Below are 25792 nucleotides of genomic sequence, written 5' to 3'. Positions count from 1 at the left end.
GTGCAGATAAGGTGGAAAAAACCGCCACACACCGGGGTCGACCCAGGGAAGCTAAACGAACGCACCCTATATATTATATTGAAAGTTTACGTCACAGCACGTTTAACCAATGAAATCATTGGGCCTTGATTGAAAACCAGTACATTTCTTTATCCTGACCAGTCTCCGGAGACATTAACGGTACATGACCATGTCTGTACTATACATGAAACACACCAAAATAACCTTAACATTTTTTACTTCCCCAGATACTTTTCTTTACAATTTTTACATGGAATCCAGTTCAGCTGAAGATAATAAAACTTCCTACAAAAAAATCCACAACTGAATGACTTTCTCAACCATGTTATTAGTTAAATATTACTTTAATGCTCTTTTTTATGTTGCGCAAAGTGGTTTGTGCGAAAACTCTCGAAGCATTACACACTAAATCGTTTCGAGGTAATAAACTAGAAGCTTTTATATCCATAAATCAAGTGTGTCCATTATTCGCGCTACTCCACATTGCTCTGGTAGCTTTTATTTTACTTTCTCGTCCTTGTACATACGCAGATAGTTTCCCAACCCTAACCCCACTCCTTGTTCCCTTTTCAAAACCTGTCACGCTAGAAAGTGATTCAGACAAACATTCCCAAATTCTGAGGTTTGTTTTGCTCCCTTATATTAAACAAGTTCGTCTGTACTTCTTCGTGATCGCCTGAATTCTCCGATCGCACCCCCTCGTGGTCTAAAAGGACCTACGGGCAAACATTCCGTCAGTCAGGAGGGATGACAACAGAACAGACTCCCAGCTCCGTGAATGCATTTCGTACTTCCAAACAGGTGGTACCTCCCAAACTTCACCAATTGATACCGATATTGGGTATGAATGTATTTTCCACCCCTCTGTGCCAGGAACAGACCTGACTCCACCACGCCACAGAGGAAGCTGGTTTTTCACACTATAGGCCTAAACTACTAAGCATTTTCAACCGAAGAAAGGAACACAAATCAATAGCATCACCCAACTGTGACCCTATACAATTTTCCATAGCTTTAAAAGGCGGATAATTTTCCCCTGTATTTATAACAAGCCCCTTTTCACTTGCAGACCGATGGAGTGAAGAGGAAAAAATGACAAATAAATTACTCTAGACTGATTGATGCTTTACGGATATTTCCTATGGGCACTTCCTGGCAGATAATTATAGATTTTCTTAAACAAAATTAAAAAAAACTCCACACGTAAGTAAATTGGTGACTAAGGAGCCGCAGTTTTACCAAATTGGAAGTTCTCTAAACTGCTTCCAGTAAAGTTGTGGCAAGAAAGCAGTTCTCAACAATTATCTAATTACATTTTCACCTGGTAAGGGTTTGCGCCGCAGTGAACCATACCCCGTCCTTCTTCAAAGGTCTCTAGGATTTTTGAGATGGGTTTTAGATCCCAACGCTTAACCAGGTGACCTCATCTTTGAAGACATTTTTAAGGGGGTGGTGCGGGAACAGATAGAGGTAGTTGACTTCTCAAGTTCTATGAGGTATTTGAATTCTCCAGGTCTGAACTGGCGCCAATAATTTTCATGTCACTATCGCTCACACTCTTCAGAGTCCTGACGATGACTAGAGAGCAAGCTTGTTCGGTATCACGAGAAAATAATGAAAACGCTATTTGTTTTGCACTGTCTTTAAATTATGTAGTTTTAGTTTCGCGAATTTCAAAACTAAATATCGTCGTACTCATTTGACTCTTAATAAAAAACAAAACAAAAAACACTGTAGCATAACAAAAAAGCACTGTAGCATTTTACATGAACAAAATGTTTCAAGGTTAATTTTCCACAATTCTGTCCTAACCAATTATTGTGTACAACCTTTAAAGCTGCTTGCATTTTTCAGGGTCAATTTAAACGCTTCGCCCAATCCACAAATTGGACTCTGCGTTTTCTACCCTTCATAATAAACAGAAACATGCATCGCTAATGGCAATGGGGCTATGACTCACTCCGATACCAAGCTCAACCCTGAAACAGCCAAATTAGAGAAAATTACGAAAAGAAAATTATTGTTGGACTTACAGTCTGAAGAGGGAATCCATGCTGGAGAAGAGAAGCTCAGGTAAGCTCTGAATCTGATTGCGGTTGATTCTCCTGTAGAACAGAAAAAAGTAACACACCAAATTTTAAATATTGTACAACACAGGTGGAAATCCTGTGTGGACGTGTGTGATTCCTGAATTATATCAAATTGTGTGGACATCGTTTGTTCTTAGCCCCAAACTGCGAGAACTGAGGTGTAAATTTTACACCATGGGTGTGTTGTCACATAAATAACACCAAAGCAAGAATAACAATGTACACATACAACAAAATCACCTCACTTACACCTCACTACAAATTAGAGTGTTAAAAATAAGTGCACTTAAAGACGCTGGACACTATTGATAATTGTCAAAGACCAGTCTTCTCAATATTGTGGTGTATCTCAACATATGCATAAAATAACAAACCTGTGAAAATTTGAGCTCAATCTGTCGTCGAAGTTGCAAGATATTAATTAAAGAAAAAACACCCGTGTCGCACTATGGTCACACGAAGTTGTGTGCTTTCAGATGCTTGATTTCGAGACCTCGAATTCTAAATTCGAGGTCTCGAAATCAGATTCGATGAAAAGACCCTTCAGTAAGCTCACACATGTTTAAAATATTTATTCTCCATAGAGTTGCACTTGGTTATTTTAGCGACGTCCAATTTGATTTAGTACCCATCGCAAAGTAAATACAGTCCCCGACGGTGGTGTTATTTTCACGGTCCTTAGTTTGAATACGTTAACAAATTTACATACACAAAATACACACAGCTTTGAAATTCTGTCTCCAACATTCAAAACCTTCACAGTGTTAAGATCTATAACATTCAGAATATTCGGACACATACATTCAAACTCAATATAAACCATAATCAGGTGGTTCATCTCACATGATGCCAAACTGCAAACACACGTGGGTTTCTATAACCGCGTTCTATTTCCCTTCAATTTGCAAACACTCTCTCCTTCGAAACTAGTTCACGGACCAACGCTGAGGTTGAAAGTAAACTCCATAAGGGTTCAAAACGATCAAGGAAAACATACATTTTTCAAATACAAAAAAAGAAGTCAGCATTCTGACTGAGCTAATCATTAATTTGGTTTGATATAAACTTGGCAAGCTGTAGATTTGATCTGATTTCAAACAACAGTTTGGTTTGATATAACTTGGCAAGATGTAGATTTGATCTGATTTCAAACAACAGTATTTTAAGGAGAAATTTGCATTTTCTCAACTTTCACCTATACCCTTTTAAAAATGAATTAAAATTTGACAAACCCTGTGGCAAAACGAAAGTTATAAAACAACAGCACAAGCGACGAGAATATGGGTTCATAACTGGGTAGCCAAGATTCATCTTTGCCCGGCCCAACCCATTTTGATAAGATGTTGACGAATCAAAACGAAGTGCCAGGGTTACACAAATTAAAGAACTTTGGCTCCAAGGTCAAATCCAGATCTGTGATGCACTAATTTTACAGAATTTAACCCATAGAGACTTGTGATTTCCTTTTCCATTTTGATATCTACTAATCTACTGGGGAAAAAGGGTGTATCACAAAACTGAATTTGACCTTGGCTGGATGGAGCCCCCTTCCTTTTAAAGTCAGCATGATATGTTCCTGGACGCTAAGACAAGATATACAATATTATAGGCTACATGACATACTATGCACTCTTTCTTGCCTATTTCACTATACTGCATGAGCAAATCCTCTTCACCAACTCTCCATTTCACTCTATCCTGCGCTGTCTGTTGCCAAGCAATGCCCCCCTTTATGTACTTAGTTCACGTCTACAGTTTATCTCAACCTGTTTCTTGTTCTGTTTCTTTGAGTTAAGTTGGTTGTTTTGCATGCCCATCTGCTATCATGCCTCCTTGGGGTGGATTTGGTCTTCTCGTCCTTACTTAGGACTTACTTAGGACTGGCCTAGGACTAGCCATACGTTTTTAATATCTCGGACTAGTCCTAACTCTTTATGAAATCGACCCCAGCCCATCTCCATTTCTTCAATTAATGGTCTTATACTATCCTCTTGTGCTCTTGAGTTTTTGTTTGATGTCCTCATATTGGTATATACAATAATACAAAACAAAACTGGATTCTGCAAAATGAGGACAGGCTATACAAAAACGTGGTCTAGAACCTCCTCCATACTATTGTTTTATCTACAACAGTTTGCAACCTGCTTGTTATTTCATGGTTAATCAGGGCATATTGGTTTTGGCATACAGAGGGGAAGTACAGCTTTACATAGCTGTGCACTTGTTCCATACTAATCTTGCTTCTGCACTCCTTTCAAAATCTAGGTCAGGGGACATTTCAGATATTTAAACAAGCCTTTTTTCCCCCGCATACAATATCCATGTAGCTTACCACCTGTCTATCTTCCGAGAACACAAAAGTAGGACTGGGGGGAAAAAACTACAGTTCTTTCTTGTTTCTGAATAATATCTGGACTCCAGTGGGGAGAGTTGCATTATGCGGCGGCGTTTACCAACCAACACACACGCCATGTCCCCCTACAACAGGTCAGGGCCGCTTCCACAAAAACTCTGAAATTGTTAAACATGTACTTTAGATGGTGAACAAAGATAGCCCATTCACTAAAGTCTTGTAACTTCGGTGTGTGCTAACCCCAGTTTTCTAGCTCCGGCTGCTGTGTAATTCAAACTCAAACTGTCAATAAAAATGGGGCAATTAATCGCAGTTTATATCACGAGAATTACAAGACTTTGGCTGGCACAATGGGCCTCAGCGAAACCGGTCCATTGTTATCGTTCTGTAATGCCTGTATACGCGTGTTTCTGGGTCAGTCCTTTTCAAGAGTCTTGTGAGAGAAATTTGGTGCATTAGGGGGGGGGGGGCGACGAAGGGAGGGGAAGCATGGACAGAAATTGTACGTGATCGCAAAACGGGGAGAGTAAATTCAAGATGTGTGGTAATCAGCTTTTCTGATCTATGGTTAATATTTTCCCATCTGCGTCTCTTTTTATCAGATTAGAATATCTCGTGACTCCTTCAAGTATGGCGTGTGTTTTTCTTCCATCTTTGTGACCTTCAAGGTTGGCGTTGAAGGTAAAAACTGATGATGCTGCCTTGTTATGACACACTCAAATCTAATTTTGCAAGAAACACACACCTATATGCAGAACAGTATGGGTGTGAATGTAATGACAGTACAGGCCTACCTCATTGGCACTGTGTCCAGCCATGTCCAGCAAAATTGAAAATGTAAGTTAATGAGCATGCTTTTTGTTTTAAGTGCGGGACACATTTTTTTCTGTACAAGGTAATATATCATCTGGTTCATTTTTCTCAGAAGACGATCAGAGCATACTGATCGAAACGTCGAGTTGAAACCAACGGTTCTTTCTTTTCAGAACCACCCCCAACTCATTAGAGATAGTCATTACATGGTGTTACCGCAAACCTTTCTATATTTCATTTTTCTCGCAAACATCTCTGCCAACATTGAGACAATGTTTCAAGCTGCTTTGTACAGTGAACCTCAAGTTCACCAAACTTCTCACTCTTCTCACTCTTTGCCATTGATTTGCCAAAACACTAACCCAAACAATATTTATTTTGTTGCATCGATGGGCTTTCCCGATGACCTTTAAGAATCACAATATATAGATTGAATAATTTGACGCATCTGTGTTTTTCAGCGATGCATTGTCGCGTCAGTTTACAGGCTGCGTACATTTTGCTTCAATCGTCAATTTGAATTTATATCACCTCTACAGGGGAAACAAGTGATACCCGCCCCATCCCTTGCAAAATGTTGATGAGCTCCCGTGCAGCCCCTTCCTCCCCTCAAAAACTATACATTAAAGGCAGTGGAAACTATTGGTAATTACTCAAAATAATTGTTAGCCTAGAAACTTACTTGGTAAACGAGAAATGTACAGCTGTTGATAGTATACAATTTGTGAGAATCTGCTCCCTCTGAAGTAACGTAGTTTTTTTTTAGATAGAGGTAATATCTAACTCAAATAACTATTAAAAGACTTCCAGGGCTTAATGAAACCATTTATTGGGCATCTAAAAGCGCACAAATTTGTGCAACAAGGGCGTTTTTTCTTTCGTTGTTCTCTTGCAACTTTAGTGACCAATTTAGTCAAAATTTTCACATATTTGCTATGTTATTGATTGTGTTGGGATACAACCAAATGAGAATACTGGTCTTTGTCAATTATTCCCAAAGGTATGCAGTGCCTTTAAGGCTATAACACAAAGTGCCGGCACCAACGCCTAGTTGGATCAGACATTCAACAGAGCGTGGGTGCCAAAACTGATGGAGCGTTTCTGAACATGAGATCACAGTTGTCTGACGATAAGCAAAGTCTTCTTAAATCAAGTTACTCCCCTTCAACAAGCATCAAAGCCAAGGGTGCTCCGGTGATACGTAACACAACATACACGTCTAGGAGATAATAGTGGTCTCGACTAATCTTATTAAAATATCCCTTATTGAAAGTCACGAAACTACATTAAAGGCACTGGCCACCTTTGGGAATTTGCAAAAACCAGTATTCTCACTTGATGTATCCTAACACATGAAATATGAAATAAAAAATATGTGAAATTCGGACTCAATTTGTCATCAACGTTACTAATACTAGAGAACAATGAGAGAAAAAACACCATAGTTGCACAACAAAATGTGTGTGCTTTCAGATGCCCATTGAGTGAGAAGATTACGTTTTTACTTGAGAGGGAGCCGTTTCACACAATGTTCTATACTATCAACAGCTCCCCATTGCTCGTTACCAAGTAAGCTTTTATGCTAACAATTACTTTGAGTGATATTACCACTAGTGTCCAGTGCCTTTAAAGGCAGTGGACACTATTGGTAATTACTCAAAATAATTATCGTCATAAAACCTTTCTTGATTACGAGTAATGGGGAGAGGTTGATAGTATAAAACATTGTGAGAAACAGCTCCCTCTGAAGTGACGTAACGAAGAAATTTTCCACGAAATTGATTTCGAGACCTCAAGTTTAGAATTTGAGGTCTCAAAATCAAGCATCAGAAAGCACACAACTTCGTGTGACAAGGGTGTTTTTTCTTTCATTATTATCTCGCAACTTCGACGACCGACTAATCTCAAATTTTCACAGGTTTGTTTTTTCATGCATATGTTGACATCACCTAGTGAGGAGACTGGTCTTTGACAACTACCACTAGTGTCCACTGCCTTTAAGGTGCTTGGCATGGGAGAAAAAACCCTCTCACGCCAGCAAATACTACTCAATAATGCCATCCATGTAGACCTTACATTGCCTGTGATGACTAGTTCCATGCTAATCTTCAAAGGCAGTGAGTTAGAGTAGTCAGAATATTCCGCATTCAATGAAGCTTGGCCCTGAACCACTTGACCACTTTCTGTTCGTTTTTTGAAGGGCTGTCAAAATCAACACTGTATTCTAAATTCAGAATACTCATCGGATTGGTATTGTGGCATCTCTCTCTGTGAATACATTTACATTTTCCTCTGATCAGTCGAAAATAATTGAGAATTCTGAACCAGGGACGCAAGCGTATGCAAGTGCATATTTGAATGGGTGTGGTTAACAGTACCGAAATGCAAGGAGAACAATAGTACATACAAAATGCATGAAGCGTCGTTATCTTTGTTACAAAATAATCATTGATGCCTCATAAGTGAAATCATTTAAGTTCAGAAGGCTGAGGAAACCTGTAAACAAGGGTTGTTACTTTGTTCGTTGGTTTATTTGTTTGTTTGTTTGTTTGTTTGTTTATTAGACAAACTCCACAGAGTTGTTTAAAATACAACACGTTGACAACTATAGTAAATACGTTAACCAGAAGCACCGAGGTTTACCCCGTCTCTTCAATGGTAAATGTTCTGGGCTCTGGTACGTTCTCTACTAATTCTAGCACACGGGACCTAAGGCTTAACGTCCCATCCGAAGGATGAACTATGTTCAAGTATCTCTCTCAAGGAACAACCGAAACTCCAACAAGAACCAATAATATAATAAAAGTGAGCTCTACAAATACTTTCTTGATTATGTTAAATGTTTACTTTACTCCTCAAATCATAAGTTTCAACACCTAAGCTGTCAAATGTTCGGTTAGGGCCTACTGGTAATGTAGTCCTCAAAATGTGTACATAAATGAGTTTGTTTTTTACAGTACATAGGGCTTACCATGTAAAGTTACATCACAATGGGCATGAGTCATTGACTTTATGCTCATTGCAAATCTGTACAGTGCATTAAGTGGTTTTTAAATCTGTTTTGAATACTTTAGCTTAGGATTTTCCAACCCCCCATTTTCCGTATGTAAGTAAGACGGCAAATTCGTTAGGCGTAAACGAACATTGTGACTAAACTGAAAGCCGAAACACAGTAAAGTTGAACCTGTGAACTTGAAACACATGTGAACGAAATTCCAAAGGAATTTCTTAAAGAAAGAGTAAAACCGTTAAGTATGGGCTAAGGGGGGTCAGCCTTTCCCAAGAAGAACAAAATTAAATTTCGACCCGGGGCATGTGGATTAATTTTACAGTGGTGAACACCATCATTAAGGGTGTCATGCATACAGCGCAGGCAAGCCGATCGGACACTACAAAAGCCAGGAAAAACAGCGCCCAAGGGTTCCGCTTCAGTTCTCCCCCCGAAAATAAAAAAAAAACGAAGGAAAAAGGAGCCATAGCCGGCAATGATCCAAGGTGCTAAGTGGTAATAAGCCGGATCAGGAGGGCCAAGTTAAGCACGCTGGGCCGGGGAGATTTGTGTTACAGTCTCGACCTCTTGCTAGCAATCTCAGTACCAGCCCTGGGAGCACTGATTGTCCCGGATCATTGGGGGGGGTGACCCCGCTTAGCCATTTGCCTCCTGCAGGGTCGCAGAAATTCTTAAGACAACTCCTACGGGGAAGGCTGTTTGATGAAAGGACCGCTGCAATCAAACCCGCAAACAAACTTCACTTTCGAGAGAGAACACAATCTTTATACCACTCTGCCACTAACTATCTTAGCTGAACTTCAAGTAAGAAAGGAAATTAGCTATGTAGTCGGCCACTTTGAAAACTATCTTACTGACTTCAAGTAAGAAAATATATTAATGCACTGTAGTCAGCCACTTAGACAACTTTCCAACTTCAAGAAAGAAGAGAGTTAACCACTGTAGTCGGCCACTTTTAAAAACTTACTTCAAGACCAAGTAAGACAAATCTTTACCACTCTGCCACTTTGAAAACTATCTTACTTCAAGAACGAAAGTTCTTTATATGCTGCTTAAATCCATTTCACATCAAGAAAGAAACAATTTGTATTCATCCTGCCTGTGTGCAACTTTGAAAACCATTAGCACGTGGAGTTCTGTTCTGAATCCTACATCATCCTCACTGGTAAAAACATTTGATTGACAAATTCAAACATTTATCAACAAAGGTTGGTGACTGTGTTTTTTTTTCGTGGTCTACATCTTATATCCCACTCCGTAACAGCACACAACCTAAATCAGGTAAAACGTACACAGTTATGATTGTTTATGAGACAACAAGCACGTTCCTCGTGACCTTGCAAAATATTTTCTTTTCAAAAATTTTTTTTTAACGATGTTTACCCATGCTTGATGTCATATCACCATCCATGTGATCTACCTACATTCTTCTCAATTTGTAATAATATGCCTGGTTGCTTACGGGACAAAACCGAAAACCTTTACGACCATCAGAAATAAACGGTTTTATAGAGGGGGGGAAAAAGTCACACAATTATACCATATCCAAGAAATATCTGCCTGAGGGATAGAGTCTGCACCCCCATTCCGCATGAATGATAATTCAATGATTCTTCAGTAAAAAGGTTCAAGATTGTAAAGAAGTACCAGCAACATGCAAACAACCGTTTTTATAAGTAAACAAGACTGGTATGTACATGTATCAAAAAGTGTTTTGAGCCATGTGTGTAACAAACTGTTTTTAGCACATTCCATTTACCAGTGCTACCAGTGCAGTAAGGTGGGCAGATTCATGGAAAAATCATATCCGATCGGCAGTCAATAATTGTGGTGACAATGTTTGGCAATATTGAAACTAATACAGGGAAAACCCCCCAAAATAGCACACCCCTATTTTTACATTCAAATTTAACCCAAACCTAACATAGTGTCCACCATAACTTGAAATTGTCTATTGGTGTACTTTGACTTTATTTATAGTACATTTATTGTACAGTTTCATTTGGCGGTCAAATGTAGCCATGTATCATTCGCATGGTCTGTGACAGCAGAATCAGAAGTGAACAATCCTGACAATATTGGATAACAGTTTCTTATTTTGTGACAAAACGAAGCCCATTGACAGTTCCCATTGAATTTACAGTGAGATACATTTCAGAGATTTTCAGAGTCTCTCATTTCAAAATATTGTTTTGGTCATAACATGGGCCATGTTTTTTTCATTTCTCCGATATTGATTTCGCTTCTTTCAAGAAAATCTCAATCTTAAGAAATCCATAGCCCTGGTCATCTTTAAAAAATAAAAAAAATAATAACAAAAGGGTTTCTAAAATATCTTTCAAACTGTTAATCGTTTCATGCATGTACCATGATTTGGGACATCTCATAGTCATTGATAATAAAAAAAAAATAGTTAACTTTAAGGTGTAAATCTTTGGCAATGGGCTTTGGGCAACACCTTGAATCTGTCGAGTTCCTTACAGTATTGTAAATTTACTGGTTGCCTCAAGTCAAAAACAACCATGTAAAAAGCAACTCAAATTAGCCATTTTACACTACACCACCCCCTCCCCTTGCTTGTTAACTCCCACCTCTCTAACTTCGAAGGGACCAGCTGCAACACAACTCAAATAAAAGCATTGAAAACGCCACTGTGCGAAAACCACTGAATCGCAGTCACTTTTATAACCTTCACAACAATTGCAGTTCTCTGCGTTAATACTGATTGATCGAGTATTTGCAGCGAACTGGCCGCATAGAGCGAACAAAGGGCTCAAAAAATTATGCTATTACCAGGGGAAATGTACAGAGTACCTGCCAAAATAGAGTGGGCTTTCCTCGTAACAATGCCCCTGGCATCTCTCTCTCTAAAGCCCCCATATCTTCATGATCTGTGAAGGTTGGTCGGATTTTCCTCTTGAAGAAACTGTGTCTACCGAACTCAAAAAGAGTTATTTCTATAGGACACCAATTTATAACGCCATAAGTTTTCTTTGTGGAGCTTGTATTATGCAGTGAACACCTTTGGTCAAATGAACGCATTTGTATCGTTACCACATACAAATTGGGAAACTGACCCAGGAAAATCACAGCAAGCAGCTTAATCTCATTTTAGCTACTCGCAACCTGGTGTTTTAAAAAAAAGTTGTGCTTTTTTCATCATTGTAAAATTTATTCACAGACTCTTTCTGGTGCATGAGATTCCCTGCCCGACCCCACCCCAAAGCCATGACTACAACTTTTAAAGATGACAAAAAACGTCTAACTAAGGGGATGTTCTTGCGCATTGCATGACTAATCTATATAATGTTTTTTTGAAGAAAACAAAAATCTATATTTTTTTCCAATAACAAAGTCTTTCCTTTTCTTGCTTATTTTGGCTTAATGGTGTTACCTGATTATGACACGTCTCGTAATTAGGTTACACACTCCAATTTAAACAAAAACCGTTATCGGTGTGCAGAACGTTCACTATGAACTTGTTCTATGTTTACTCAAATTTTGTTCTACCTAAATATTTCCTCTCAATATCAAGGTTTCATCACGGGGATTATTCAATTTGTGTGGATACAGGTGTACAATTCAAGCAGATGAAGTGGCCTATGCCTTCAATTACAACCTGGATACTGTAGCAAGTAACTGTAGTTTTTCATTTCTCTGTTGTACACACTAAGGCTTCAACTGTGTAATGCATTTCCAACAGTGGCTTCACATTGTTTGCAGCAAGGGTTTAGACATTCGGGGGCAAAATGGTAATAGACTAGCTCACAGTCCTGCTGGTTAGTCATTTGAACATTTCAGTGCGAGCCTTCTTACAAACACAGCTTAAACCAGAACCCCATTATGTATGTGTATCACCCAAATGAGTTTTACAAGCATGGCCTCATCACGTCAACAAGGCAGTTTTACATACATTCAGTTTAAAAAGATCAGAGTTATAAAACAATCTGGAAGCGTTCATGCCTTACAGCTGAAGACACAATCCCCGAGATTATTTCAAAAGCTTTGTCATTAATGTCACTCTTATAGAAAGTCTTCGATAATATATGAGAGAGGATATAAGTCTATAAAGTATAAAGGTTTTGAAGAAAAAGAAAAAAAAGACCAAACGTCATGAGAGTTTAAGTTCAACTGCACCTCAATCACATTCAGTCACGTATACATTGTCGTCACAACATGACAGCGAAACTTTATCATCCTCAATGAACCCGTTCAAAAAGCCACCCACATAATCAAAACCCACTCAAATAATTCACCAGGCTCTTTAGTTCTGATCAAAATACCAGTTAGCCTAAAAGATAACCTTGACTTGTTCACTGCCTTCTCCAAACTTGACACAGAGATTAAAACTGTGATATTGTCCAGATTGTACAATAATTCCATTTGCTCCACAAAAGGGTACATCAACTGAATCATTTTGTTGCAGCAGCACGGTGTACTACTCTGACAAAAATAATAGTGAAAACAACGTTAAAATGATTGAACCTATGACGACTGAATCCTACAATGTCGTCACTTCACGGAGGCAACGAATGCGATTGCATCCATTGCCCCCTGGCCCTTGCCTTGGTGCCCTTGAAATGCTCTAGTACAAATTTACAAGTTCCTCAAAGGGTGCCCTTTGCCAAGGAGAAAATGCCTTGGTGCCTTTGCCCTTTCAAAAAAAAAAATCAATCACCATACTTTTAATCGTTGTCCGAAAGGGGCCAGACTATGACCCCGGGCCCCCTTACAAATCTCAATTTTACTTTGATTACATTGTTTTGAACAGTCAAAAAGTCAAAATTGCTGCACTGCAAAACACTCCAAGGAGTCAGCTTTCAAAAATCAGCTCATAAAATTTAAATTTTAGTTTTGACACTTCTAGGGGAATGATCAAAAACCCAACTGTATTCCCTTGTGTGTCTGATTGTCTGGTCAATGGTCATCCTATAATGGAAACATCAGCACTAAAGCCACGAGAATAAAAGCCAAATTAAAGCCAGATGCAATTATCTCATCAGTCATCTTTAGTTGGCATTCAAGACTGACGCCAATATTCCTAGCACCCAAAACATTTTCTTAATAATTCCCAAGAACCTATAAATGCAGGAAGCCGATACTATCATTCGATTTTTTTTTTTTTTTTTTTTTTTGTACACTGTGGAAGTATGTGTCGGGACGATTAACTCTGATTCCAAATCCTACTGCTGAAACATCAAGGTCTCATCTTTTCTAATCGGGAGGGTTTTAAGAGTTCCCTTTCCCCCTTGTGTAGGGGCAATCTTGGGTCCTTCAGGGAGAGTCGCTGACATACAAGGAGAGAGAATGCATTCACACTTTGTCAGCTTCGAGAGAGAAGCTCAACCATCAGATTACCCTGTGTTAGGAACGGCAGTAAGTCACAAGGGAGAGGAAAATGTGTACGGTATCAATTTATCGCGGTACAAAGGTTGCCCCAATTTCTGACAGTTTCTTTTTGACTTTCCCCCGAGAAATGTTTTCGTCGAGTAGAGCCTTGTTTTGTTTTCTTTTTCTGGTTTAACATGAGCTGACAATACGCATCACAACATTGTTCAAATGAATATCTCATATCGCATAGCAGTTACATAATGATCCCAAAAGGGATATAGAAAAGTAAACAACACAAAGATTAATCTGATCCAATTTAAAGGGGTATAAACCACTAGCCCTAAATAAAGTGGAAATTTCTCCGCGAGAAATAAGTTGCAAATAAGTGCATATAAGAAAACAAGTGGTTAACTCCCAATAGCTAGTGATGAGCTAGTTTAGAGCGATTGACTTCACTCCAGAGGAAGCCTGCGTCTCTAGCTTTCACTTTATTTCATCATTGACCCAGGAAGTATTAATAAATAGTTATTGATGCTTTAAAGACAGTGGACACTATTGGTATTTGTCAAAGACCGGTCTTCTCACTTGGTGTATCTCAACATGCATAAAACAACAAACCTGTGAAAATTTGAGCTCGATTGGTCGTCGGAGTTGCGAGATAACTATGAAAGAAAAAAAAACACACATCTTGTCACACGAAGTTGTGTGCTTTCAGATGCTTGATTTCGAGACCTCAAATTCGTGGAAAATTACTTCTTTCTCGAAAACTACGTCACTTCAGAGGGAGCCGTTTCTCATAGTGTTTTATACCATGAACCTCTTCCCATTACTCGTTACCAAGTAAGGTTTTATGCTGATAATTAATTTGAGTCATTACCAATAGTGTCCACTGCCTTTAATGACTACTCAATAATATTTACAACAATCTCTTTATAGCTCGTAAACATTTTGGCTCTGACCCATTTTCGGCAGACATGAAATTCCACTCTCACTCAACACACACCTACAACAAAAAACTCCTTTTGTTGAGTCTTCCAAAGCAATATTTCTTTATACACGCACAATTTCAAAATGTGACAAACAAAAATGTCCACTCCCTGTCAACAGAAAGAAAAATGTTAAACGTTTCACACAAAATATGCTCCAGCGAGAAACTTGGCATAACAAATAAGGTATTGTGGACGTGGAGAATTCGCACCTTGGAGAATTCCTATTCAAGTTTTTTTTTATTGTTGACTTTAACCTCTCAGAAAACCAAAGTAAAAACATTCTAATAAGAAACTGAACTGACAATCTTCAAACTGTAAACATCAATATTCTGTCACCTCGTTTTTTTGGGGGTTTTTTTGCGGTACTGCCCAGCGTCTCAATTTGAAAAAAAAAAAGGAAAACGGGTCTGATGCTCGTTTTTTAAAGGGCAAGGGCACCAAGATATTTTCTCCTCTGTAAGGGGTACTCTATGAGGAAATTGTAATGTTCTACTGGAGCATTTCAAGGGCACGAAGGCATTGACCAGGGGGGGGGGGCATGGGGGCAATCGCCTTTGCTGCCTCATGAAGTATCAGGCCTGAACTACAAATTTGGACAAACAACAGAGAAAGAGGACAAACTGTCTCACACTTCATAGAGTCTTACACCCTATTTCAAAGACTGCGAATTAATCAACTTGCAAATTCAAACAACACCTTGTCCCGGTTGCCACTTACTACTTACAAGACTAGACAGCATGTATGTCTTTGTTTGGTTGTGTAAACTTATTGTTTCTGAGTTGTTCTCCTGATGGGTGGCCTTACAAATCTTTGCTCTTAGACCTGACTCTCGATTTTTCCAACAAAGATATGCATCATAGTTACATCTGGGATATGAGATTTCAATTGTGCTGTCAAGACATTGGGTTGAAATTGGTTATAATATTGGTTATAAATACCATAGTTACCATAAAGAAAGTAACTTTCGTTATATGGAATATACCATGGAAGTTAAACATTCAGTTTATGGTTATATGGTTACCATAGCACTGTGGGTTATGGCTGTACCTTTGATGTCCATAAGAAAAATCCCAAAACAAACACCCCGATGTCCCTGTGTAAGGGATTAGTCTTGAGTGTTAAACCAGAAGAAATCCTGCTTGAAGGGTGGCAGCCTCACTGACCCCAGAAATCCCAAGAAATTTTACCCAACCCGCATCATGATACTCTCACCTCCCTTATTGACTTTACCCTGGGCTATTTAATTAACACTAGCTCTCAAAATGAGATGTGCCGCCTTCAGGATGGTATAGGGGTACTATAGTAGCCACTAGTCTGGCCCCATTAAGGAGACTTTAGAAAGAAGGCACCAAGTCAGTGGAACCAGATGCCATACAAGTGTTGAAAATCCTTTCCAATCCTTGAGAGTGGAACCTGGGGAATTCTTGGCCTCACGGCTCCAGGCAAGAAAAATCTGAAACAAATCCTTCGAGGGTTTACAGAGGAGCAAGGTCGTCCCTTTTTTTAATGAAGGTTGGAAGATTTTTGGGGGTATTTTCTTTGAAGGAATTATAAGATGAACAAAACCACCACAACGGCAGTGGTATCAAGAACCGTGGATGATATGCTAAACAGTGCTACTGCTCAACTATGTTTCAAAAAGAAGAAAGTTGAACAGTGTACTTTGTATGGGTGACTTTCTGTTATCAGCTCAAAGAGCTGTTTCCTTGTTCACTACTGAACTACTACAAACAATACCATTCAAAACCACTTTTACAAGCAAAACCCAACTGTGAAAAAGGGACTTTCTCCAAAGAAAATAATCAGTATTCCCACTTGATTTCAAAAACCTCTGACATTTCCAATTCCCAGCATACTATAAGTCATCGAATTGTAAAAGCAACAGCAGATGCCTGTGACTCAAGTCCCACGACTGCATATATCCACCACCTCTTAACAAATTTAGTTTGGTTTTTTTTCCAGAGAAAGAAGCAACTGTTTATCCAGCAGCCAAGGATGGCTCCTCTACACTTGGGAATGAGCGAGTACGGCCTTGAATCAGAAAACCCGACCTTACACCTGGCTTCGGACCCAGCCAGTGCAATAATAAACCAGCAACAATGTTGCTACGCTGGAAAAAAAAAATCCGATTCACACTTTTGTTATAAACTGTTGCAAACCAAACCATGCAATTTTTTTACAAGAAATCTTGTTTTGTGTGCGATTTGAACAAGTATGCAAAACTTGCAGTTCCATTCATGGACCCTAGCTGGATACTTTCGCTAGTCCCTTTTACTGGATCTAACCAAGCCTGATGAATCCAAGGCCGGGCAGGTTTTCTTTTTGTGGGAGCGATGGATGGAGATGAAGTCAAGCGGAATTTCAAAACGTAATAATTTGATCACGCTCTTCGCTGCCAGGCCATTGAACTAGACATTCAAATACAGGACTACAACAATGGGGTTTACTTTTGTTAGAGAGAGGGTTTGTCAACCGATTAGTTGCTCAATTTACTCTAGAGATGGCTGTTGCTTTTTTTTTTACCAACGGTTTATTCTTTTGTTAGAGAGAGAGAAAGACTCTGGGTATACGTAACAGAAGGAGTCAAAATGTTCACAGCATTATAACTTTATGCATTATGCATTCTGTGAACATTTTGACTCGAAGTTGCAAGAAAGTAATGAAAGAAAAACACCCCTCTTGCAGCACGAATTTATGTGCTTTTCACGTGTCTAATAAAAGGCTTCGGGCGTGTGGAAGTCTTTCAAAAATATTAAGTGAGGAATAACCTCTTTCTCAAAAACTACGTTACTTCAGAGTGAGCCGTTTCTCACAATGTTGTATTCCATTGGACAGCACTCAAATGCTCGTGTCCAAGTAAGTTTGTAAGCTAACAATAATTTCGAGTTCCAAATACTGTTCAGTGCATTTGAGATCTACACCCGGTACTCGATACCAAGATAGCTGCATCTTGTATTTCCAAACACACACCAGCAGGTTCGCAGAGGAGCCCCTACTATCTATAGTTATACCAACTTCACACCAAACCAAAACCTAAGCTCTTAAATAATTATTTGTTAATTTGATAATCTAGTAACTGTACACCTGCTTCAATCCAGAAGCCAACACTGGAAAACATGTGGCCCTTTAGAAGCCCAATTTGCCCCTCTGGTGACCACAAACAATACCCGCCTATTCAAGACACATTGATGGTCATTTTACGGTTCATTGTTGAGGTCCCCACCTGTGTATACAACAATGTCTGTAACAGCCTTCAAGTACGCAACCCCAATGGAATTACAATGATCGCTCGCTTGGCTTCTAAATGCAGGTGGCTCTGTCAGCCAAAATACTTTGGTGTTTTGGTGTTATAGTAGGGTAAAAACAACAACACAGTCATGCTAAACTACGTGTGTTTGATCAGCCTTATTGCTAACTACGAGAGTCCTACAGCACCATGATATTGTACTTACTTAGCTAAAGATCTTTTGATCGCTAGAATCAATTTACTGCATAATAAAGTCTTTAGTTCTTTTTTTAATTAAAGCAGAGAGGGGGGTTTTGACAGAACAGTGCCAAGACAGGGCATTTCAAAAGATTCAGGGAAATTATCAAGTAAGCTAAACTTTATGCTGATGTTTTGTAAAGAGGCCCTTTCGAAATTATGGTTTCGGCTCCAACGTGGGGTTCGTAAGATACAAGTGGCTTTAATTATGCATAAAAATGCTTGAGGCCCGAACCGAAGTCTGTTAGTATTGAGAAGTTACATCTTTGTCAAAAATTGCGTTACTTAAGAGGGAGTCGTTTCTCACAATATCAACAGCTCTCCTTCGATCGTTCAAAGTAAGTTTTTATGCTAACAATTATTTTGAGTAGTTACCAATAGTTTCGAGTGCCTTTAAAGAAACAAATTTGAATCTTGAAGCTTTGTCATAACAGATGAAAACTCATGCTGCTTTTCGTATCTATTGTAAAATGGTACTACATTCCATCACAAGTAAAAGGTGTTCAAACAAAATAGTCCGGCTTGACACAGGTGCGTGTTACGCAAACTGGTGTTTTCGGCTCAGATGTAAAACCATGAAAGGTGTTAAAAGGCATTGAAGAAGCACTAAGGGATAAACGCAATCTCAACGGAATGCAAAGTGCCTATTATTATAATAAATTATGGTTTGGACTAGAACCCATAACCTTGAATCCACGTCCAAGAGAGTCAGACATCTTAGAACGACCCCGATCTTAAAAAGGTATTTGGGGAAGTAAAATTATTGTGGTTTGGGGGTAAACACCACAAGTTGAGTACTTATTGAGACGCCTGCTTGGCAGGAACAGTTTGTGGTTCGATCCCACCTAACCCAATTATGGATGGTGCTCAATATGTGGCATTGTGTTTCACCTCCCCTGCCTTTGTGTCTTAGTCTTCGTTGTGTTATGAGAATCTCACGAGTTCTTTGATTTGTTTGCAATTTTATTTATTTTGTATGTATTTTTCAAATTTGTTTCATTTAATCTTTTTTTTATTTATTTTTATTCATTGTATTGTTGGTTTCTTTTTCTTTTTCTTGGGGCTGACTTCTGTACATGAAAGAATGTGTTAAAAAAGTGTGGGGTTTTCTTGCGGGACGCCATCTACCGAAAATGGGGCATGCTTTATGGACCATTGGTGTCGGTAGATAATTACGAGAAAAAAAGAAGAACAAAATCATTAACTTACATTCGCTCCACTGATCTGAGATCTGAGAAAGCCCCACGTTCGATGGTAACGATTTGGTTGTCCGTCAGCTGTCTGTAGTTTCATTAAAACAAAGGATGAGGTTTCAATCATTAGTGAGAGGCTTAATTTAAGGCAGTCATTACATAGGTATTTAGAGTTAATTAATATATTATAGCTTATGATATATAATGAATAGGGTAGATGGCCTTAGCTTTCGATCCAATCCGGACCTTCTTCAGAGGCATAAAACAAGTATGAACGAATACATATCCATTTATAGAAAAAGAGAAGGATTAAGGAAAGGATCCAGAAAGAAGCAGGAAAATAACAGCCAATCAAAGTTTCTATTTCAGAAACAATATTGGTGGCTTATGATATAAATTTATAAAATTAAAAAAAATTAAAATACTTAATTTTGTGAATTTTGCACCGGGAAAAAAGGAATATAGTTTGGTGAGTAACGTTAGGCCTACACCATTGAGTACACAGTGCTTAAAAGTAATACACACGATCAAATATTTAGAAAACAAAAATGTTTTTCTCCAACGAAATACAGTTTTTACAGGAATTGTTAAGGATTTGGATGAGCCTGTGACTACTATTCGGTATTAACATTTTTGTTCTTTCTGAAAACACAATTGAAACTCTACTATTTTTCTTCTTTAAATTGGCAAATCATGAATTGGTATAGTGTAGCACATAGAGAATGTCTTTGGAATGATATCAATTGGTGTTAAATTGAACAACTGACAAAGTATACTTACAAAACACGTAATTTCCGAAGGTTATCAAAATCTCCCTTGCGAATCTTTGTAATATTATTTCCATCCAGATTTCTGTTAACGAAAACAATGAAATAAATTATTACATATTATGTAGATATTCGACAGCTCTAACCCTCCGTCGCTAACCCTCCCCAACCCGTTTAAAGTGTCCACCAGCATTCACTCCTCCCAATATAAATTGTCCATCAATTGAACCAGAGCCTTTATGACATCATTATGAGGGAAAACCCGAAATGCTTGGCAACACCCTGTTCTCAATTTGGGGCCACTCTTTTATCTGTCATTTACAAGTTAATATTTTGTAGAAACAATTTGGACACAGTTTTAAAATTTCCAGCAAATTTTGACACCCTTTCACAAAATCCTGGCTAAAATCTTGAAAGGTCGTTTTTTTCTTATCCACTAAAGTTCTAAACTCCAAAGTTTTTTACACGCAATGCTTTTGAGTATCTTCCTCATGTAACGAGCTAAAATCGATGGGGAATGCATGGCCCTCCGAGGCCGGCACCTCCCAAACCAAAAAAATAAAATAATAATATAAATAAATAAATAACTAACTAAAATAGAGCTAAACATCAACTCATTCCTCTGCAGACCTTTTAGAGCTACCCCGGCCCTAAAACACGAAGAAGAAGAAAAAAATGGACCTCGGAGAAATCGGTAGTCCTTGACGTGTACGAGAAAAGCCAATTCCCTTAAACTTTGATAAAGGTATGCGGGTGAACAAAGGAGGCTATAGATGTCCTGGGGTAGATTTCACAAAGAGTTATAGGACTAGTCTTTACTTAGGTCTAGCCCTACTCATGAGATGTTAAAAACGTAAGGCTAGTCCTAAAATAGGACTCGTCCTAACCCGAGTGAATGTGAAATATACCCCTGTATATACTGGGTATAAAAAGGTTTCACTTGTTTCTTGAGTTTAACTTATTAATTGACGCCACTTTGTAAAGAAATTGAGTCCGATGAATCAAAATCTAGTGTCCACTGTCCACATGTTTTGGGAAAGCTCTTTGCACACAGTATAGACTATCACAATCAGTGGAGAGGTCGGTAGAATCAGTATTGATTTTCCATCTTGATATGGATTAGCTATGGTATGTAGCTCGGCCATTAGGGAACTTTGCAGGTTTTTAGTCTGGTTTGTTAGCCAGAATGTAAGCATCTATTGAACATTCAGAAAATTTAAGCAGTTTTCCTCTTTTTAAATTTGAAATAAAGAATTCATATAAAGATTATCGTTGTAAACGCACCAAAATAATTATAAGCATGCACTCATGCCTGTCTACATGATGCATTTCCAACAATAGACAACGAATAGGTTTTTTTTAATTTTCATCACCAACGTAAAAAAGAAGAAAGAAAAAAAGGGGGGATTAAAAGAATACTGTCTTAATCCATAAACTTTATTTTTTTCTGTTGAAGTATTGTACTAGATGTAAGTAAACAAATCAGCACCCAACAAAAGTGGTAATAAGTTTTTATTACAAAACATTTCAACCATGCACGGTGGCTGACAAAACAAATGTTTCACGACATTCTTCGGGTCCGCATACCGTGACCAAAATGTCCACCCAGTTTTTTTTTTACACCGCGGCCATCCATCACGTTTTTGATGAATCAATTTGAAATGGACGTATACATGATGTATATACATGTAAATAACACTGTTCAAGCATTCCATTAATAGCAATACACAGAAGTGGTGGCGACCTTGCTATGGCGAACATACCAAATGCCCTGTGATTAATTGATGGGGCAATGTTGAAGGGCAGTTTAGGAAAGTCAATACAAAGTGTCATACAATTGGGTTGCATGTCCAATGGTCCAAACAAATTTATAAAAAAAAATCCTGATTTAAAGATTTTTTTTTTTTTTTACTTGGTTTGAACAAAAATCCCCATAGAAAAGCATTTCCTATGGAATGAGCTCCCCGCGGGTCTGAGAGAGGCGATCTCGTTGCCTGTATTCAAAAGCCTCCTCAAGACATTTCTTTTTCCCCACCCATCCTAGTTTGTTTGTTTTTCTTTTGTTTTGTTGTCATAGTCGCATGTAAAGCGCTCTGTTCTCCGTAGAGCGCTATATAAATGTTTCATATTATTATTACATCTAGCCATTAAAATAACTGTGAGTAAAAGAGAACGTATAGGACAGATCATGTTTCTATTCTGTGGCGATGTGTATGGTATAACAAAATACTACTTTAGTTTGAAATACTTGCACTTAAAAAAAAGGGGTTCAGGTACAACTATGATCTCGAGAGTTTGTCCCCAAACAAACAGTCACTAGGTATTTTTTTTCTGTACATACAAATTGCTACAGTTGTAGTGCTTTTTAGTTGAGAATGTTTTCTTCTTATTATTATCGATTCAAAAAGGGAACCCCTCAAGAAAGATCAAGACTTTGAGGTTGACAATTCTAAACTACAGAAGAAAATTGCGTTCTGGAACACCTCAAGTACAAAGTAAGTGTCACAGGTAAAAATGTGTTCATGTACAATTTATTTGTCAACAATACTTACAGGCGTTCCGTGTTGAATGGGATATTGACTGGCACATATTGTAATCCGCGGTTCATGCAGTCGACAGTTCCCCGGTAACAACTGCACTCTGTCGGGCAGTCCAAATTCGACTTCTTCCTACGCCCCTCGCATATATCCATCGATAGGGCTAGGACACAAAGTCCCGCAATTAAATATCTCATCCTCAGCGAATCCATGGTTAAATAACAAGAAAAAGAGTTCCAACGAAACAAGAAGGTTAGATGTTCCACCGAGCTAAAAATGGAGACGCAACAAAATCAGAAAAATACTGGGAATAAGAAATCCAAAACGCTTATTTTGTAACCCAGAAAAAAAGTACAAACGGATTTGGTTTGTGATATGTAGAAAGACGACAACTTTTTTTTTTCTCCGTGAAAATTCTGCCTGGATTATAGCCAGATTCCTTTACTCGTAGCACGTAGAGCAAACCCAAGGTAGATTAAAGCATTCCATATGAAGAGAAGAGAACAACTGCTGGCCAAACCGGGTCCCACGAGCCCCAACACTTTTCCTCAAATCCAAGGGGCTCGAAACAGATGATGGAGCAATGTATGTCAATTTGTCTCCCTAACTAACTTACAGAGCGATGTTGAGCGTTGAAGGAGAGTCAATCCTGAAGTTAAAGTCCACAGACCACAGACGAAGTGTATAGCAGTAAAAAATGGTCCTATTCTCCTTACGGCAGCATCGTTTAGAGAGCTTGTGTTCTCGAGAACAATAACAAGCCTTTCCAGAAGAATGGCATTAAAACATATACAATTCCACAATTTTAACTTGATTAAGTAATTCCTGAGAGAACAGCACTCAATTCATCCAGCTGCTCGCACGAGTACGTCTACACTACTACAACACTCAAGCCAATGCTCTCACACTCATGTACAGTATCCAACCACTACTGCATCCAACCACTACTGCATGCAGTAGCCAGTTATCACACTATGATTTGCCGTGCGTGAAGTAGCGAGCATGCGGCATGTAATGACATCCCACGAACGGTGCGTGTGTGTACTAAAGCTCTGTAGTGCAGTGATCACTGCGTTGGCTCGGTAGTCACGCACTGGCTTGCACAGCGTGTTGCAAATAAACCGCCCCCTAAGTCACTGTTGGGTGTCACTCACTGGCTTATCCACATTGCGGGATGGTGGGTTTACATGAACACCACATTATTGACTAGTATTATCTCTATTTTGGATGAATGTAATGTAAACCACGCTGGAGATAATCACCGAAATTGACTTACAGCACTTGAAAACTTCACATAAGTCAATCGGGGCATCCAACAGCAGTTCACAGTTTTTGAATCAATCTCGTAATGATCAATCGTTTATCGTGTTTCACAAGTATGGCTCCCTCATTACACAATCGCAATGGTAAAAAAAAAACGACCGTTTAACCGTGCACATTTTTTAAACTACGTTCCAGCGATTTAATCTGATAATTCTTTCATGAACATAATGTGATCTTGTTCTCTTTTTCTTGGAAATGGAGCCTTGGGAAATATGACGTAACGTACTTCACACAAACCCGTTTTCTTTCAAAGAAATGTTCTTTCCCAAAGGTTATATATTAAGGTCTTATTTTGTATATTCACCAGGCTAGAGTCAGCAGTAACACACAATAGGGGACAACATTAGACTGATACCAATGCATGCATTAAACAGCGCACAAGGTACAAATTAAAGGAATGTGACAAGTTTGAGTGCCACATGAATAATAGATGGTCACAACTACAGGTAAACTTTTGGTGAAGTCAGTTAATTCATTCAAATCCTTACCGTTTTCAACAAACAAGCAATAAAATCAAAATGAGCCACATTATGACTTTTGGTCGTTAGGTTTTAACAACGGACGACGGATAAGTGTGTTCGGTTTATAGGTAGCAATTAATAAAGCAATAGTGATTTTCAAATGCTATTTTCTAAATGTTAAACAACATCCATGACTTTGTTGTTTAACCATAGAACTGTACATGACTGCACTTCATAATCAGCCAGATTTCCAGATGGTAAAACCCTAATTTTCTCCGAAAATAGTAACTTAGCAATTTGAAATGAACCTGAAAACGGCGCGCTCCCCCAAAGAGGGCGCTTTAACAACGAACATTTCTGAGAAATAATTATGATCACTTCCATTATATACAGCTCTATTTGAAAATAGCTACATATTACGTATCCACTGGGTTTAAATGAACTAACTTAAGGGTCTTATGTCCCAATTTGCACACAGAAAATGTATATTTTGTTTTTACACCAACGCCATAAAAAAATATGGTAAATTAAAATAAAAATGCACTGAAAAGGACAAACGGAAACTTGGCCAGAAGTTCCCCCCACCCACGAAAAGAAATTGTTTACATGCACCCATTGTTCCCCTGGTTAAAGGCACTTTTGATAATTACTCAAAACAACTGTTGGCATAACAACTTACTTTGGTAACGGCTCCCTCTGAAGTATCGTAGTTTTTGAAAAGGATGTTATTTCTCAATCAAAATAATAATAAAAGACTTCAGGTGAAGGCTTTTATTATCATCCGAAAGCAAAGTTGTGTGCAACAATGTTTTTTTTTTCTTCTTTCATTGTTCTCTTGCAACTGCGATGACCAATCGAGTCAAATTTTTCACAGGTTTGTTATTTTATGCACGTTGGGAAACATCAAGTCTTTGACAAGTACCAAAGTTGTCCAGTGCCTTTAAGGTGTTATCTGAAATCTTGTGCTGTTAATTCGGGAACGTGAAAGCACATGACTCAGTGGATTTTCGCGGAGAAGGGGCGGGAAGGGGAAACGTTGCATGAAAGATGAAATTATGCAAATAAAATAACCTTTGTGGATAACGCGCTGAGTGGGGGGGGGGGGTGATAACTATTTTTACGTCAACACGGGGGAATCCGTGTTTAGAGTTGGGGAGGGGTGTGATATAGTGCTGGCGTCAATCGACAATGCCGCGCTGGGAGAGGAATAGCTTGTTTAGTGAAGGTGTTCCCACTTCCTTCGAGACTCACTTGATCATAGTTTTGCAAACAAATTTGAAAGGACAACGGACATAATGATGATTAAACATTACCGTGGTTAAAACATAGCCTAGAACAGACACGTATATCTAAGCATTGAGCATGATCTAAGCATGATCTAAGGACCATGTCAATACCATAGAAAATTAGCACTTAACAG

At 38.6% G+C, this 25792-nt stretch overlaps 1 protein-coding gene across 1 annotated transcript; it reads right to left on the bottom strand.

The window, feature by feature from the left end:
• Positions 1-2050: 2050 nt before the first annotated feature.
• LOC117294705 (slit homolog 2 protein-like) lies at positions 2051-23637 on the bottom strand. The gene is made up of 4 exons (XM_033777214.1): positions 22604-23637; positions 20065-20136; positions 19301-19372; positions 2051-2126 (listed from the first exon to the last, which is right to left on the bottom strand). Exons 1-4 carry the CDS (start codon positions 22798-22800, stop codon positions 2051-2053), a joined length of 417 nt encoding a protein of 138 aa, XP_033633105.1. The 5' UTR covers positions 22801-23637.
• Between the last annotated feature and the right edge of the window lie 2155 nt (positions 23638-25792).

Source organism: Asterias rubens, chromosome 9 (genome assembly GCF_902459465.1).
Source record: "Asterias rubens chromosome 9, eAstRub1.3, whole genome shotgun sequence".
NCBI lineage: Eukaryota > Metazoa > Echinodermata > Asteroidea > Forcipulatida > Asteriidae > Asterias > Asterias rubens.
Note: the sequence above shows the minus strand (reverse complement) of the source record. Positions and strands in the feature narration are given on the sequence as shown.

Bases quoted from the DNA above. Each gene is read 5' to 3' on its own strand.
- LOC117294705 (XM_033777214.1), bottom strand. From the start codon at position 22,800: ATGGATTCGCTGAGGATGAGATATTTAATTGCGGGACTTTGTGTCCTA. The intron at 19,373-20,064 runs GTAAGTATACTT...ATGAAACTACAG, and splicing joins CTTCGGAAATTACGTGTTTT to ACAGCTGACGGACAACCAAA. The intron at 2,127-19,300 runs GTAAGTTAATGA...TCTGTTCTACAG, and splicing joins CTCAGATCAGTGGAGCGAAT to GAGAATCAACCGCAATCAGA.